The sequence below is a fragment of the Dipodomys merriami genome, unplaced genomic scaffold (assembly GCF_024711535.1).
Source record: "Dipodomys merriami isolate MVZ:Mamm:240054 unplaced genomic scaffold, mDipMer1.0.p SCAF_14, whole genome shotgun sequence".
Classification (NCBI taxonomy): domain Eukaryota; kingdom Metazoa; phylum Chordata; class Mammalia; order Rodentia; family Heteromyidae; genus Dipodomys; species Dipodomys merriami.
In genome coordinates, this window is record NW_027202715.1 from 36479750 (window position 1) to 36497674 (window position 17925).

The 17925-nt window shown below is 42.3% G+C and overlaps 1 protein-coding gene across 5 annotated transcripts in view; it reads right to left on the minus strand.

The window, feature by feature from the left end:
- Window positions 1–17925, minus strand: part of Myof (myoferlin) — a 134126-nt gene that overhangs the window by 40255 nt on the left and 75946 nt on the right. For all 5 annotated transcript variants that reach the window (XM_070021219.1, XM_070021218.1, XM_070021215.1 and 2 more), the window contains 11 exons: window positions 16947–17110; window positions 14306–14420; window positions 12173–12278; window positions 10647–10792; window positions 7188–7361; window positions 6442–6550; window positions 4525–4602; window positions 2571–2752; window positions 2319–2477; window positions 2122–2220; window positions 760–921 (listed from right to left, as the gene is read on the minus strand). In XM_070021219.1, the coding sequence (XP_069877320.1) occupies window positions 760–921; window positions 2122–2220; window positions 2319–2477; window positions 2571–2752; window positions 4525–4602; window positions 6442–6550; window positions 7188–7361; window positions 10647–10792; window positions 12173–12278; window positions 14306–14420; window positions 16947–17110 (1494 nt within the window). The remainder of the gene's footprint in view (window positions 1–759; window positions 922–2121; window positions 2221–2318; window positions 2478–2570; window positions 2753–4524; window positions 4603–6441; window positions 6551–7187; window positions 7362–10646; window positions 10793–12172; window positions 12279–14305; window positions 14421–16946; window positions 17111–17925) is intronic.

Consider the following 17925-nt stretch of genomic DNA (forward strand, 5'->3'; position numbering starts at 1 on the left):
TCCCCTAGGGGATTTTCCTGGAACGTTGTTATACACTAGCTAAGTCCTTGAGCAGAGTTTAGAAATGGTGTAGACACAACTGGACCTCCAAGGGAAATAACTGAACCTTTCAGCTACGGGAGTTCACTGTTGATGTTCAATGTTTCCTTCACGGTTCCTAGAATCTGATGTCCTCCATGGCATGGCCTGTCTGGAGAACCATGAGTTATCTTAGGGGCTTGCTTGTGACTCGGGTACATATCTATCTCTTGCACAGGATAGAAGCTGGAATCAGTGAGTGGCTTTCCTTACCTCTGCTGACCAAAGCTAGGCTCCAAACTAAGAGGAGGGAAGGTAGAGGAGGGGTAGCGAGAGACCAGGGTGAATAGAGCAGCCCAGGGGCCAGTTGTTCTGGCCCATATGCATTTGTTAGTGGAATAACTTAGGGTTGATATTAGCTCTTAATGATCTAAGGTCATCAAAAGTCTCTAAAGCTAAATGGGCAAGGGTTACTGGAGAAATAAGTAAGTATTAGGCATAGATACTTTTGTATTACTAGACTTGTGGGAAGCTTTCAGAAAAGACTGTGAGACTCTAAGGGGAATAAACCAGTGACAAGCTGGATATAACACAAGGCCTATGTATCTATGTATCTATCTATCAATCGATTGATCAATTGACTTATCAATTTACTGTCTTTGATGTACCTATCTATTTAAATATCTCTCATAAAATCAGCTATTCATCAAATACAAGCTATTACAGAGTCGGGTACTGTACCACTTTCATGAAGAGAACGGAGCTTGGAAAGTTGGGTGTCTTCTTCAGGTTTTTGATGACCACAGACTCCACCCTTTCCCCTCCACACTCCACAATGAGACTGGGGGACGTAATGGAAGCCATCTGGTAGTTTTTCATGTTTCTTAAGCCCCAAGCTAGAATCTAGCAAAACACATGAAAGAGAACAGAAGGAAAACCTAACATGGCGAAATTACCACTCAGAAGGAAAAATCTGATCTTAATCACTTAAAATGGATTGATGCACATTTGCCTACAACATCCATGAAGGTTTTCCTAGGAAATCTGAGGGCCAAGCAGAGAAAGGGCTTTTACCCTTTTCCTACTGCTTGAGGAGCAAAACAATCACAGCAGCTGAGCATAGGGATGAAATCCACGGATCAGCGAGGTGAGCTCTAATCAGTCTCTCTACATCTTGTCTACAATCAGGACTATTAGCATATATCAGTGCAAGTGGTATGTGTGTGTGTGTGTGTGTGTGTGTGTGTGTGTGTGTGTGTGTGTGTGTGTGTGTGTGTGTGTGTGTGTGTGTGTGTGTTTTGTCAGTTGTGGGGCCTGAACTCCGGGCCTGGGCGCTGTCCCTCAGCCCTTCAGCTCAAGGATAGCATTCTGCCACTTGAACCACAGTGCCATTTCCAGATTTTTCTGCTTATGTGGTACTGAGGAATTGAACCCAGGACCTCATGCATGCAAGCAGCACTCTACCACTGAGCCACTTTCCCAGCCCCACAGTGCAAGTGATATTTTTTAATACAAACTTCCTAACACCAGGTCTGACATGCACACATTCAAAACTAAGAGCTGCTGTCTAAAGCAACTTAGGTCCATCTTTGAGATCTCTTAGCAACACATCTGAAGAATAGAAATTTCAGAGTTGCAGCTGCTTGTCTGGACAGAAGCCTCCTCAAGAGTAGGCAGAGAGGGTCCATTAATTTACCTGGTGACCACCTCCTGCATCTATCCTGGTTATTTAGCATGTGACCATTGCCATTATTCCCTTCCTGCTCTCTGCCTCTGTCTCCCTCACAGACCCTCTCTGCACACACACAGTCACTCTCTCCTGGGCCGCCTCCTCTACAGTTCTCTAAGATGCCCCCTGCCCCTAGAAATCTGCTGCTCCTAGGGAATGAGGACTTGGGTTTCCCACAATGATGTTGGAATTCACTTCTTGTTGTTCTTAACAAGCCTTCTATTTCCATGGATAGGTCAAGGTTTTAGATAGATTCTATAGAAAGCAAGAGACAGCAAGAAAAGATGCATCAAGGTGATAATATCTATATGAAAGGTTCTTTTTCTGTAGCCACATCCATTGGATTTGATCAAATAAAACGCAGGGTCACCTACCTCAATAGCAGTGAGCTGAACCACAGGCCTGATCCCCTGGGGGACCATGTATAGGTTGGGTGCCCTTTGAGAAGGAAGAATGGGAAGGTTGGAGCCATCCTGTGAAACAAACATGAGTGGTCATACAAAGAGGACCTAGAGTTATTCATCATTGTAAGTAGCTGAAAGAATTCGTGAATGAGAAGGCAGCGGTGTACCTTGTCCCTTAGAATCAGTTCTGCAGTCATGAGGACATCTCCACACGCCTTATCTCCATTCATGACTGGGTGCCAGAGAAGTTTGGGAGTGATGCCCATTTCTGAGTTTAGTTTCACCAGAGGAGAGCAAATGCTTCGTCCTAAAAACTCATCTTTGCCCTAGAGACATGAATGAATCCTCAAATTCCAGGACCAACACCCCTTCAAATCATTATCACTCCCAAGACCCCTTAGGGAGGCCAAAGCACCTACCACTTGGTCGTTGTCAAAAAGTTCAACGATAACTTGGGGTGGGTTCTGTAGAACTGTTTGAGGTTCTCCATAGATTTCAATTTCATCAAATATAATCGTTTGGTCCCATGTGGGATTGAGGGTTGAATGGATGATCTCAGTGGTTTTGCTTCGATGGAGGAAGGAGACATGAGCGTATGGATCTAAGGAAAGAAAAAGAACAAGGGAGGGGCACCATGGTGAGCCTAGCTGATCAGTCCTCTCACCACATTCTTGTCTTCTGCACACAATGCTCATGGACCCTCATCACCCACCTGGGTTTTGGGGAAGCAGAATGTGGGAGGGGTCAAGAACGTGTTGAATTTTCAGAAGCACCATTAGGTTTCAGAAGCCCATGAGGTGTGCTGAGGATCCTCTCTAGAGTATGCCCTCAACAAGGTAAATTTTGAACAGTCTTTCACACTTATAATTAACAACAGTACAGACTGTGAATGCAGTCAGCCATACATAGGGTCAGCCCCACCTCTCACCCCCATAGCGTAACCTCAGGAGGGAAATATTTAAACTCTTAATTTTGGTCCTCTCTTCCATGAAATAAAAAATAATATCTATTTCTGTGTTGAAGATGAGATGATACTTTAAAAAAATAAACACTTAAGACAGTGGCCACCATCTAGGGAGTCATTGATAAATACTAGTTGTCATCCTGTTTTCTACTGACACTGGTAGTCCATTTAGGAAGTAGTATTTATTGAATGCCAGGTCTCAGGGGTATGGTAGTGAAAATGAAAGGTTTAGTAGCTCATGGGGACTGCACTTTGTAATAGCAGAAAACTCTGCTTCTATGTACTAGTGAGTGGAGTGAAAGAAATCTAGTGTACTGAGAAGCAACATGTGTTCCCCTACCCAATAAGTAATGATACTGAATCTTGGAGTTGCCAGGGGGCTGAACTATCTCAGCAATAAACTAATGTCTAACATGAAGCTGGTATATGCCAATGGGGTGATTAGGTTTTTTTTTTTTTTTTTTTTTTAAGCACTGGGGACATACATCATTATCTTGGCTGTATCCTAATGTGAAGTCTTACACCTCCAACTGCAAGGAATACACGGAGAGTTTTATGTAACTTTAGTCAAGAATTTTGAAAGCATTCTTTGACTTTTGGTGATAGAGTGCCCCCTGGTGGAGAATATTTGAAAATGGTTATTTTATAGAGCGCCAACTTTAGATCTGGTCTCATTTGTATTCACAAATACTGGTTCCTATTTGTGCTTGGAAAACAACTTCAGCATCGATGTGAGCACAAATTTGTGTCAGAAAATTTCTCTGTTGAAAGACAATACCTAAATCAGAATGTCCCCAAATACCCCAAGTGGTCCCCAAACTGCAAAATCCTATGGGCAAGAAAAAGTACAACCCCTCAGGCAGGCGGCAGACCCACCTTCTCCCTCCTCTGCCAACAGCCTTCCCCTTAGAACCAAGCCAAAGGCAACACAGCTACCTGGGATATCAGTGTGCAGGTGTTGGAAATGTGGATGGCAGGTAATAGAGAAGGTGGAATCAAACTCTACACTGCTCCAAGCCTGCTCCAAGGCAGATGGGGGGAATGTGTCATATTTTGTCACCTGTCACCTTCAGAGAGCTACACAGAACAAAGAGGTAAAGGATTCACAAGTCCACCCTCGGGTCCAAATTTAAAATACATCTCTGTGTGCAAATGGAAAGCAGTTGTTCTTCTGGGTGATTTCTACTGCTTAGTCTGTTAGTACTAGTTAAAGGGTCACATTCCTGTTGTGCATCTCCAGCACCCACCCACAGTGTATGGATTACATGGTAACTCTTTATTGAATGACTTAAGCAACTTTCTTCAAGTATATTAAATTAGTCTCAGTATAAATAGAGTTCTACTTGAGGAAGAATAGGTTCAAACTGATCTATAACATTAAAGAATCATATGGATTTATTTTCCTTTACCTGAAAAACTATCTTTGTCTAAAGCCATGAGGTTTCTGGCTTGGTAGATATAGCAGCGCAGGTGGTAGATGTAGACTCCTAAAAAAAGAACAAGATGGAGGTTACACACTAGAAATATAGCATTGCAAACAGCTATCTTTTTGGAATAGTCAGTCATAATCATCCCTTTGTCCAATATGTCCTTGCCATATATGCTACCCACCTGTTAGACACTTAGTACCTATCCCAGCAATCAGACCAACTGATAGGCTGTGATGGGCAGTGCTTGTGTTAAGTAGCCTTTACTTAAGAATTGCCCCCAAAGTCCAAGAGAAGTGATACTGTCAATTTTATTACAGTAAATTTTTATAATTGTTCTATATTATTATTGGCTACTATTATTAATCTGTTGCCATATCTAATTTATAAACTTGATCATGGATGTGTACATATAAAAAAAAAAACAGGGCTGGAAAGGTGGCTTAGTGGTAGAGTGCTTGCCTTGCATGCATGAGGCCCTGGGTTCGATTCCTCAGCACCACATAAGCAGAAAAAGCCAGAAGTGGGGTGAGGCTCCAGTATAGAGCACTAGCCTACAGCTGAGGAGCTGAGGGACAGCACCCAGGCCCAGAGTTCAGGCCCCACGACCAACCAAAAAAAAAAAATGAAAAGGTAGTGTGTATTTACTGAGGGCCTTTCAACAGACCTTCCATGGATAAGGGAAGATTACTATATTTTTAAAAAAGTACTATCTTCTGGATGTGGTGGTACATACCTGAAGTTCTAGCACTTGGGAGATTGAAGAAAGAGATATTAAAGATTGATGCCAGCCTGGGTTACATAGCAAAACCTTACCTCAAAATTAATTACATAACCATATAACAATAATATAATACAAATACTCTAGTAGGTCCAGTGCAAATGTGTCAATCAGGAGAACATCAGCCCTGTTATAAATGACCTAGATTAGGGTACTTCTTGTCACCACAAATCTTTAAAACAAAACTGGGTCTCCAACAGTGATAGACAGAGCTGTCTAGACCACTGTAGCACTGGAGCTTGGATACAATTATTGTTAAAAGTTTGACATTTAAAATCTCATCTCCTTCTCTTTATTATTATATAAACACACACACACACACACACACACACACACACACACACACACACACACACACACACACACACACACACACACACACACACCTCCAAACACGCAGACACATAATTTGAGAGACTGCAGAGCATTATGACTAAATGTTTATGTTCTAGGATGCCGATTGCTTGAATTCAAATCTCATCTCTAGTTCTCATAAATTGTAAGAACCTGGACAAACTATATAATCCTCCTGTTCATAGTTTCAGCATTTGTAAGATTAAGACAATAAGAACACCTACCTTGCCAGGGTTGTTTTGGAGTTCTAGGGTTACATTAATGTACAGGGCCTAGCACATATTAAGATCCAATTACATTAAGATCCAATGTACCGTTTTCTATTATTGTCACAACACAGAGTAGATCTTCCTTGTTCCAAAATTCCTGAAGGCTTTCATTGAAATCAACCTTGATTTTCTTATTTTATTATTCTTACTCTTGTGTGGTGCTAGACATTGAACCCAGGGCCTCATGCATGCGAGGCAAGCACTACCACTGAGCTATATTTCCAGTCCTCAAATTATTAGTCTTTTTCCCATAATTAAAATAATAATCTGGGAGTGGGACTTAGTTAAAAGCACGAGTGCATATCAGACATACTACATTTAAAATCAGTGACTTAACCACCCAAACATAATTTTTTAAACTGTTTTTTTTTTGAAAAGTGAAGAAATTGAAAGTCACGTTCAGATGAAGAGATTCCTATTATGTTTGATGATTTGAAGAGTGTCCTTGAGCTAAACATCACAGAATCAGAATTCACAGCTTCACTGGCAACTTACTGTCAAAGTGACAAGACACAATGGGGGTGTTTGCCCCAAACACAGTGGTGGCTGTGTGCTGCTGTTTCTCCTTGCTCCTCTCATCTCCGTCTTCACTGGTATCAGCACCCTGAAAGAGGAGGGAGAGAAATTATCACAGACTAAAACTAAGAGACCACAAACAAATGAAGCAAATGCAGTAATAACTCCTAAAAGAGATTTTATAATCCGATCATCCTATTTCTCAATATACATCAGGCTTAAGACAGCAAGTGATTCTAAGTCACTTACCTGGAAAGCAAAAGAGCCAATGTCAGAGCCGATGCTTCTGCTTCAAGTCCAGTTTTTTTTTAAAAAAAGGTAAAGGATAAGACACAGAGGATTAAAGCCTAGCTACTCAAGACGCTGAGATCTGAGAACCCTGGTTTTTGTTGTTGTTGTTGTTAGTTGAACAGTTACAATTTCCAAGGAACCTATGTTTGGGATTTTGGTAAATGTTACTTAAAATAAAGGTTCTGGAACAGATATATTTAGAAAATGCTGGGGGAACAGGTGTGCTGGCAGTATTGCTTAGAGGCTGTCCTATGTTACTGGCCTGTTTATTCCCTAAGAACTATTGAGCACTTAGGACATGCGGCTTTCCCTCCACAATCTACAGTCTTACAGCACTAGAGGTACAAGCACCTTTATGGGGTTGGTGACATTTGCATTCAACATTCATATGTTTTCTTTATACTGTGATTTTTCTTTGGCTTCTGATTACTTACAAGAGCACCTTCAAGTTTAAAGATGGCAGCTGCACCATGGATTTCTGAAGGCGCCATTTTCCTCCTCCAGCGTCTCCGGCGAAAGGTGTCTGAACTACGTTGTTTCCAGTGAAATTTCCAGCCAATTAAAGAAGCATACTCCCAGCCCTCCTGATCTTCATAATCTTCCATAGCCTAAAATAGAAGTAAAATGTGTGTGTGTGTGTGTGTGTGTGTGTGTGTGTGTGTGTGTGTGTGTGTGTGAGAGAGAGAGAGAGAGAGAGAGAGAGAGAGAGAGAGAGAGAGAGAGAGAGAGAGAGAGAGAGAGAGAGAAACCTCAGGGCCTAGACACTGTCCCTGAGCTTTTTTGCTCAAGGCTGGCATTCTACCACTTGAGACACAGGTTCAATTTAAAGCATCTCAGGTGATTAATTGGAGATAGAAATCTCAAGGACTTACCTGCTGGGTCTGGCTTCAAACTGCAATCCTCAGATCTCAGGCTCCTGAGTAGCTAGGATTACAGGCATGAGCCACCTCAAAAGTAAAACTTTTAACGATGATAATAATATTCCTTGTACTGATAACACAAATCACTGGGTCAGCCAAACAATACATAGTAATAAAAATCTATTTTGTTGGGCTGGGAAGTTGGCTCAGTAGTAGAGTGTTTGCCTTGCATGCCTGAGGCCCTGGGTTTGATTCCTCAGCACCACATAAGCAAAAAAGAAAAAAGCCGGAAGTGGTGCTATGGCTCAAGAGGTAGAGCGTTAGCCTTGAGCTGAAGAGCTGAGGGACAGTGCCCAAGCCCAGAGTTCAGGCCCCACGACCGGACCCCAAAAAAAAAATCTATTTTGTTGCAAGCACTATACTAGAAGCCAAGGATAGAGCAAAGAACAAAACAGAAGCTGAGAGCTGGAGGTTCCTAGCTGCTCCGGAGACTGAGATCTGAGGATCCTGGTTTGAAGCCAATCCAGGCAGTAAAGGCTGTGAGACTCTTATCTCTAGTTAACCACCAAAAAGACAGAAATGGAGGTATGGGTCACGTGGCACAAACCAGAAAAAGCTAAGAGAGAGTGTGAGACTCTGAATTCAAGCCCCAATGGCAGCACAAAAAATAAAAACACACAAAACAAGGTGGGTGCCAGTGGCTCATGCCTGTAATCTTAGCTACACAGGAGGCTGAGATCTGAGGATCGCAGTTCAAAGTCAGCCTAGGCAGGAAACACCCCGAGACTCTTATCTCCAATAAACCACTAGAAAACTGGAAGTGGCGCTGTGGCTCAAGCGGTATTGCACTCGCCTTGAGCTGAAGAGCACAAGGACAGCGCCCAGGTCCAGAGTTCAAGCATCACGACCCACAAAAAACAACCAACCAAACAAAGCAGACTGGATCTCTGCCTTTACAGAGCTAGTAGGCTGTGGGAAACAGAAGTGAAGTGGAAAATTACAGAGCAGTAAGGTGGAGTATACCGTGGACGTGTCCCCAGTAGGGACTGCTGATACAGACAGGGGATGGGGCAAAGCAAGCAGGTTCTTTTGCAGATTGCATTCTGCTGTCTCTCACTCCATCAGTTCATAAGAGCATTGCTGTTGTGATCCAGTTTGGGAAAACATTGCGGTCTCCTTTTTTTTTTGAGTCCAGTCATGGGGCCTGAACTCTGGGCCTGGGCGCTGTCCCTCAGCTCTTCAGCTCAAGGCTAGTGCGCTACCACGTGAGCCACAGAGCCACTTCTGGCTTTTTTTTCTTTTTGCTTATGTGGTGCTGAGGAATCGAACCCAGGGCCTCAGGCATGCAAGGCAAGCGCTCTACCACTGAGACACCTTCCCAGCCCTGTTGTCTCCTTTTTCCGTATGGAGGGAAAATTCCCCCCCACCCCTTTCAGGGTTTAAATGTCTTGCCTAACCTAAGTGTTGCCATATAACTAATAATTAAAATGACAGGTTAGATTATATTGCTTCTGTCATGACTAACAGGTATAGTATTTTTTTGCTTCAGTATTATTTCTGTATAAATAATCTTAATGTCCAGTGGTTTATTCTATTCCTTTCTGGGCCTCCTAGGTTGTTAAAGGCTGAGGAAGCAGTAAATTTCGGATCCTTCTCACCATTGACCTGACATTTTACTGGCGGAGATTTTATTCAACTAGCTTACAACTTTGACTTTCCACTTCAAATAAACAAAATCCAGATTAGTACTGTTTTGTTTTCACTGCTGGGAATTAAACCCAAGGCCTCTGGAAGTGGCACTGTGGCTCAAGTGATAGAGTGCTAGCCTTGAGCTGAAGAGCTGAGAGACAGCGCCCAGGCCCAGAGTTCAAGCCCCACAACCGATCAAAAAAAAAAAAAGATAATAAACCCAGGGCCTCATGCATGTTAGGCAAGTGCTCTACTACTGAGCTGCATCTTTAACCCCTAAGCATAATCTTATAACTAACCCCATAATAGTGTTAATAGTGGCAGTGACATTTCATGTAGCCAAGAATCAGAAAGGTTGGACAATAGGATCAAAGTCTTGTGTGATAGAAGTGTGCCAGTGCTGTCTTCTAACTGGGGGCCTTTTCCCGTCATGCTGGTACTCTCATATGGAAGAAAAGAGTAAAGTATGTCTAGAAACTTCTTACTCCATCCAGGATGGGATAACTTGATAGCCTAAATCTCATTCATTCTCCAGCTCCTTCATTTTACTACCTATTGGGAACAAGTTCCTGAGCTAGGGAAGAAGACATGAAGATAACTCAACCCCATTGAATAAAAAAATAACATTGAAACACCTACTAGAGTTAGGCCGTAGGGCAACAGAGAGATTTTCCTGTTTGGAATTAGTCAAATCGGGGTTCAGAGAACAGCTCCAACACTTATAAGACACCTGTCTTAGAGCAAGCCTGTTTAATCTCTCTGTGCATTATCTATGCAACAGGCATGAAAGTCAGAGCTTGCAGATTGTAGGTGATGGATAGGCCATACCTAGCACTTATAAAAGACACTTAAAATGCATTACGCCTTGTTATTGTGCTGAATATTATGATCCCGCTGCATCGATTATTCCATTGAAAGCCATACAACAGCTTAGTTACATGAGTATAAATAGCAGCCCTGTTTTGCAGATGAGAAAATAGGTATTTAGGATTGGAATTCTTTTGCATCTTGTTCCCACTACTACATTTGGCTGCCAGGACAATGGCAGTGTCTTTTGCTGCCTATTTTATAGTGCTCAAGATTTAGCCTGCCTCAGCATCCCCTGGAGTACTTGCTTAAATCCATATGGCTGGCCCTCACTCTGGAGGTTCTAAGTCAGGAGGATGATCGTGAGGGCACGTCCAACAAGTTCCCAGGGAATGGTGATGTGGGTGATCGGGGTGGGTTTATTTTGTGAACCTCCACAGTATCAGACCCTGATCTTCAGCAATGGGCTCCTTCACTGGAACTCAGTGCTCTGAAAGGCAGAGCCCCAAGCCCAGCTCCCATCCATGCTCCACTCACCCTTGCAGTACTTGAAGGTGTTTGTGTCAAATCTTTCTTGCGTTTTCGGACCAGCCGTCGTCGTCTATGGGTGTGATACATTTTCTCTGCTGCAACCCAGGCCTTGGGCTTATTGTCCGGAAGAACGGTAATTCCATACTCCCAGCCTAGAACAGAATTTATGAACGGGTACGCACATCGGCAAATAACTTTCCAGGAAACGCCCAGTCCCTCTTTCTGCCCCCAAATGTCCTCCTCTCACAGCAGCTACAGCTTGAGCACATCCCGGATCCAAAAGTCTGAAATTCAAAATGTTCAACCTTTATAAGTGCCATGATGTCACCATGGAAAATACCACACTTGACCTCACAAGGCAAATATACTCACAATACTGTATAAATCTATCTTTAGGTTATACAACAAGGTATATATGAAATAGAAATAATTTTTGTGTTTTAGACTTGGGTCTCATTCAAGATATTTACAAACAATTCCCATATTCACTCTTGTCTCAAGCATTTTGTATAAGGAATATTCAACCTAAATGGTTCTTTGACTTTGCTATCATTCAGCCACACTGGGTCTAACCCCATTCCCTGGATCCCTATCCAACAGTTCTTTTCTAGCCATGGAGTCCTTTTTTTTTATGCCTCTATCACTCAGAGCATGACTAAGAATAAAGCACAGCTCATGAGGCGAAGAGTACAGTGGGGAAAGGTATGGGCCTGGATTTATATGCCATCATGTGTTAGTATTCACTAAATACATTTCCTGCAAGCTCGTGAAACTGCCTATAACCTGATTTGCCCAATTTAAAGGTTAAAATATACATATTGTAGGGTGATTATAAGATAATCAAAATAATATATGCAAAGAAACAGGGCTACGCTTAGTACATAGTGATTGTTCAATCAATGCTATTATTGTAAGCCCTTGTATGTACATCAAGGTCAGCACAGAATTTATAATCCATTTGAAATCTCTCTACCAAAGCCAGTCTTTTCTATGCAATTGTTTTATTTCTTTGTATAAGAAAAAATAATATTCCACTTTGACAATTACAAATACTATAGTTCGTTTAGCTTTAGATTACTGTTGCTAGAAAAAAAATAAACACCATGATTATCAGAAACTCTGTCAACCAACTATACTATGGAGGAGCAGGAGGGATTTGAGACATTTTAAAGTTCTCCTTTCTGTGCCAGTAGGTCCCAAGTCAGATGTTTTCAGAGAAATTCTGGTGTGTGTTTAGGATAGAAAAGTTCCAAACTTAGTTCTTTCCAAAATCCTCATCCTAGATCCCAGGCATCTCAAAGTCCAACTAGTTGGTCCTGCGTTACCTGCTATTCTCTACTCCTGACATCCCCTCACCCAGGTCCTGTCTAGCCCCTCACCCACCCTTGCTCATGCATCAGATTTTACATTCAAACAGTCCTGGCAGCTCTATCTAATCTAGTTGTCATAGACCAACAGAAGTAGGTCTCTTCCTCTTGAGGAACTCTGAGTCACTAAAGCCCAGCTACAAGCACGTAGAGGCCAAATATTACCTTTCTCATCTACTGCTCGATTGATGTCGTAGACCCAGGCATCGTCTTCCCACTCCCAACCTGGAGGGCAAGTCAGCTCACTGGGTGATGCTGCTTTGTCTCCATTCTTTAGGAAAATAAAGAGGAGAAAAAGGAGTTAAGCTACAATGGTAATAAAATGGCAAGCTGAGAAGTCTTCCTTGTACTTAACTGTGGTATCCAAATGCCAGTGTAGCTTCCATCTCAGGACTGCCTTTTACTTGGAAAAATCTCTTATTATTAAGCACAAAGGCTACATAAACATCCGTTGTTTGAACTACCCTCAGTTTATACTGGTAAGAAATGGTACCAGGTTAAACCATGTAAAATTGCCAAAGTAGTTTAATATTAGCCATTTCCTGAATGGTGCCACTTATCCTTTTGATATAAAGAAAAGAACCTAGAAGAGAATGAATCAAATATAAAGGACACATATTTTTAAATACAGGGAAACCCTACTTGAGTTTGAGGCTAATGTGTATGGTTGAGCCAAGTTTATATAAAAATATTGCCTTAGATTTACATAGAAACTTTCACAGTGATGAAAAGAATATGAAAAAACCCTCAGATTCACTTTTAAAATTAAAAGATAAGAGAATGAGGGAAGGGGCTGGGAAGGTGGCTCAGTGGTAGAGTGCTTGCCTTGCATGCATGAGGCCCTGGGTACGATTCCTCAGCACCACATAAGCAAAAAAAGAAAAAAGCCGGAAGTGGTGCTGTGGCTCAAGTGGTAGAGCGTTAGCCTTGAGCTGAAGAGCTGAGGGACAGCGCCCAGGCCCAGAGTTCAGGCTCCATGACTGGTCCCCCCCCTCTCCCCTGCAAAAAAAAAAAGAGAATGAGAGAAGAGCAAAATACTACTTGTATTGAATGAGAAAAAAAAATGTGTTTAGGTAAAAGTCCTCTTCTATACTCTTGCTACAAACAGCAGTATATACAACCTGACAGCATGTATTAAATACTTGTCATATTCTTTCATGCATTTAAATTTTGGCCAAGCAAATCCAAGAACTTTTTCTGGAGATAAACTTTCTTGAGTGATAAAAAAATGTTTAAACAAAGAGAATTACTGTCACATTATGTGCGTGTATGTACATATACACACATAAATGCATACATCCATATAAATATACTATACAGATATATACACATAAATCACCAAACCATAAATATCAAGAAATCAGCTAAATAAATTATAATAGGTGCATATAATAAAACACTCAGCAGACTTTTTTTTTTTTTTGGTCAGTCGTGGGCCTTGAACTCTGGGCCTGGCCATTGTCCCTCAGCTCTTCAGCTTAAGGCAAGCTCTTCAGCTCTTCAGCTTAAGGCAAGCGCTCTACCACTTGAACCACACAGCACCACTTCCAGTTTTCTGGTGGTTTATTGGAGATGAGTCTCAGACTTTCCTGCCCAGGCTGGCTTTGAACCGAGATCCTCAGATCTCAGCCTCCTGAGTAGCTAGGATTACAGGCGTGAGCCACCAGTGCCTGGCTTCTGCAGACATTTTTAAAAGTTCACGTATCAGCTGGGCTGGAAATGGTACTGTGGCTCAAGTGGTAGAATGCTAGCTTTGGGCAAAAGGAGCCCAGGGACAGCATCCAGCCCAGAGTTCAAGTCTTAAGACCAGCCAAAAAAAAAAGTTCACATATTTATGTGTATTAAAAAGATATCTAAGACATATTATGTGAAAAATACACATAGAATGGTGTAGACAACACAATTCTGCTTAGTGGGGAAAAGTTATACACTTGCCTACAGACAGAAAACTATTCTCGTTTCTTTGGGGAGTGCCACATGAGTCAGGGAAAGTTAGTTTTCATTTCCTTTTACGTTGTTAACTTTTTTGTGAAGCTAGGAGCATTATGTTTGTTGTGACTTTAAAAACTAGTTAGACAAGAAATATTTACCCTGAAAACAAAATTACACAGCCTCAGCTTTACCATGCAGAAGTATCTAGTTAAATTTCTTTTCTCAGAGAGAAAAGATCATGCCCTTGTATGTCTTAAGGTGTGAATAGAGGAGTATCAAACAGAGGATGGAGCGGGAGGAAGCCAAGCCCGCTGGGATGAGGTCCCACCAAATCCCAGAGACCAGACAAGGTGAGCTGGGACGCACCGCATCTGTGTAGGTATCCTCTGCTGGCTTCCACTCGCCTCCAGGGTAGCGGCTGTCGTTCTGGTAGACCTCATCAGTGAACTCCGTGTGACCTGCATCCGCCTCTGTCAGCAAGCTGCAGGAGAATGGGGACTGGTGTTACCCAGGAGAAACAGAAGGTAGACAGCTACCCCAGCTATTTCCAATGCACCAGGAATGGCACCAGCTCCTCCTTCCAACACCTCCTTGGGTTTTCCTCTTTGGTACTAATTGCTTTTGACATGTGTTTGGACAAAGAACCTAAATTATGTTGGCAAAGTTGCTCCTTCTTAGGGCTGAGGAAAACAGTCTTGTGGGGACTTTTCTTATAGACAGCAGCTCCCATGTTTTCTACTTCAGCTCAGCAAAACTCTTTCTCACAGTACAAAGAAGAGGAAATCATGCCCCCCTACCCCAGCCCATATGCCTTTAAAGATGGAGTGGGACAGTCTCCTGGACCTGGGGTGGAAATAGAACTAATGGCTTGCTTGGACTACTTCACACAAACTGAAGGGAGGTGGGATTTTGGATGTTCTGAAGGATTCCTAGGTACATGGCCAAACTAGATCCATTAAGGGCCCAAACTCTCTTTGGGTGCCTGAAAAGTCCATACCGATTCTCGGCCTTACCAATTTCCCTCTTAGATTTGGAACTATTCTGAAAGCCTACAGAGGAACGCAGAGGAGTTTCAACTTGGACTTCAGTCTTCTGCCAGGTACCACTCAAATAAGGGTTCTAATTCCTTTACCCTTGATTTTCTCCTTACTGTATCCTCCCCTAGAATCAAGCATTGGGAAGGTACCAAAAAATAAATAGTTCTCACCATTTCAATAAGTGGAGCACATTCATCACTTCCCTGGGTCCCAGAGCAGAAGAATAAACACCCGGGCTGACACCTCTAGGATCTATCCAGCCCTAACATACTTTGACCTTTTGTTCTTCTAAACATAATTCCCGCTATCTTCCTCCTCACCACCTTCCTTTTGTCCAGTGAAACCCACTTTTCTTCTCCTTACCAGTCCTTTTACACCCCCCCCCTACATCCACCACCAACTCCATCCAAAGCAAGCCATCCTTGGATCAAAAGCAGTGCTGTGCAAAAAGCATTGGGTCTTAACAGAGTGGCATACCCACTTCCTCCCTCCATAATGCCCATACAGTAATATGGAACAAATGCCACAGAAGCCATCCTCTAGCTACAGACCTTAAAATTCAGCTCCCTAAACTTGTTTCCACCAAACTGAAGTGTGCCATTATAAGGTGGCCAGAGCAGAGGTCTCTGGTTCAAATGCTGTTGGCAACATTTTGAAATAAGGCTTAAGGGAAACACAGCAGCTCCCTTCTGCTGCTTCTCTTCCATTCTTTTTCCTTTCCTTTCCTTATCTTCCTTTGCCTTTCCTTCCTTTCCCTTCCCTTCTCCTCTTTTCTTTTTTCTCCTCTCTTCCTTTCAACACACTTGTTCCTTCTGTCTCCTTCCTTCTTGCCTGCCTTCCTTTCTTTCTTTCCTCCCTCCTTCTCTCTCTTTCTTGCTGGTGCTGAACAACTGCTCCACCACAAATCTGCATCCCCAGCCCAAGTTTTGGTTTTTTTTCACGAGTCCTGAGATCGATTTCCATAAATTATATAATCTACTCCTTTAAAATGCACCCGATTTCCTGCAGGTGCTGTGGCATAAAACTGAATGCTAGTCCAGTTGCCCCACTAGGCTTAGGTTCCAGCTCCAGCTGCTGTGCTTTTGTCCAGCTCTGTGCTTTTGGACAAGTTACTTCCTCTTTCTAGGTCTCAATTACCCGATTTTGCAAAGTAGAGACAATACTCTCTTGTTGGATGGTCATTCTCTGAGAGCCTCTTGCATTTCTGCACACCTCACCAGCTGGGACACTGACTGCCTTGGCTATGGAGTATCTTTTTCCAGAATGGACCATCGTTTTAGAAGAGGGAAAGTATCTCTCCTGGGAGCAAAGAATCAGCGGTGCCCATTATAAAAGATTTAATTTCCCAAAGCTCAGGATTCCTCCTGCAATGCAATCCATTGCAAGTACAAAAGTCACCTGACCCTCTTCATGTCATCCTGTGGGAACTGGGACATGGAAAACTGGAGCAAATGTTGATACTCTACTATTGCTACAGGCAATAAAGTCCTTTGTCTCTAAATCAGGAGTCATAAGTCACCTGCCAGTATCCAGTGGCAGGTTGCTTTTCAGTGCAAACAGGTAAAGCCAGCCACTATCTGGTGGATGGTAGTTGAGCTGAAAGAGATGATGTTGGTGCTCAGCCAACCCCTTGGTGTATTCACCCATAATAAAATCTGCATAACTGTCAGCTCTCAAGTGATTTTTATATTTGTCTGTCTTGTGGGACATCGATGACATCTTTCAAAGCTTCTAAATGGTTTTAAACCAACTTCTACTCAGCAGGTATTATATAAATATGAAGAATGAAGATGGAGGGCAAGGAGAGGGTATGACTCATGGTACAGTGCTTGCCTAGTTCAAATCCTAGTTACTGCCAAAAAAAAAAAAAAAACCACACCAAACAACAATAACAATGAAGACGATCCATTTAACAATTTCCAAGGAAAAGTGACATTCATTTAAAAAAATTCTAAAAAATGAAAACTTACCTTCTTTCAGGGTCAACTCTCCAGTCTCCTTCCCATTCCCAGCCTTTTGGAGGCAAAAAGAATTCCCTCTTGAGTTTTATCTTTCCCGTGACATCAGAAAACTTATGACGGCCCACTAATCCAGAGGTGCCCCATTTTCCAAACATGAGGGCTTGATTTTCATACTGTCAGCAATAAACACAATTAGAGAAACATCATTAATTCACCCAGTCCTTAAGCTAGATAGTCGTAGAAAGTAAAAAAGCTTTATGCTCCTAGTGAGAACAGGTTTGTCACTATGTAATTTTGACTGGTCTCAAACTCACAGCCCTCCTGCCTTGACCTCTTTCTTGAGTAAAGGGACCATAGACGTGTACCACCATGTCTGACAGTCATTTCCACTTTCTAAGATTCAGCATGCTCATCTATGACCAGTGGTAAGATTCTTTTTTAGAGTTATTCTGGAGTTTAAATATGCAAATGATTATAAATGTGCTTTGTAAACAATGAGATATCTGTTTTTGTTACTATTTTGAATGGCTCCAAACAGTTCTCTGAACTTCAAAATACCTCCAAAGGCTCTCAATTTATGAATATGCATACTTCATAAGGTTCATTTGGATGTTTTTTGCTTAGGATTTGGGGCGCATTTCCTCACAGAAACATGTAATTGGTTGTGTTATTTCCCAGATGTTAATCCACATAGGGCACAACTGAAACACAATGATCTTTAGCACTAGACTTGATGCGGCCTGAAGCTTCTGAGCCTTAGTCTCCTCAGTAATATGGCAGGTAGACCAAGACCTTCCCAGCAGAACCTGGGTTTATGACAATGTGAGGCTGTGGGTGAGAGGGCATTCCATTCTAAGTCAGAATTTATAAATCGATGATGGTCTGATCTTCATGGAAAAGATTGAGACTTGTCAGAGTGGTAAATGTCCCTATTTGATCCCAAATTGGAACTTCCATTTGTCTCCTGATGACTCCACTGAGAGGATGA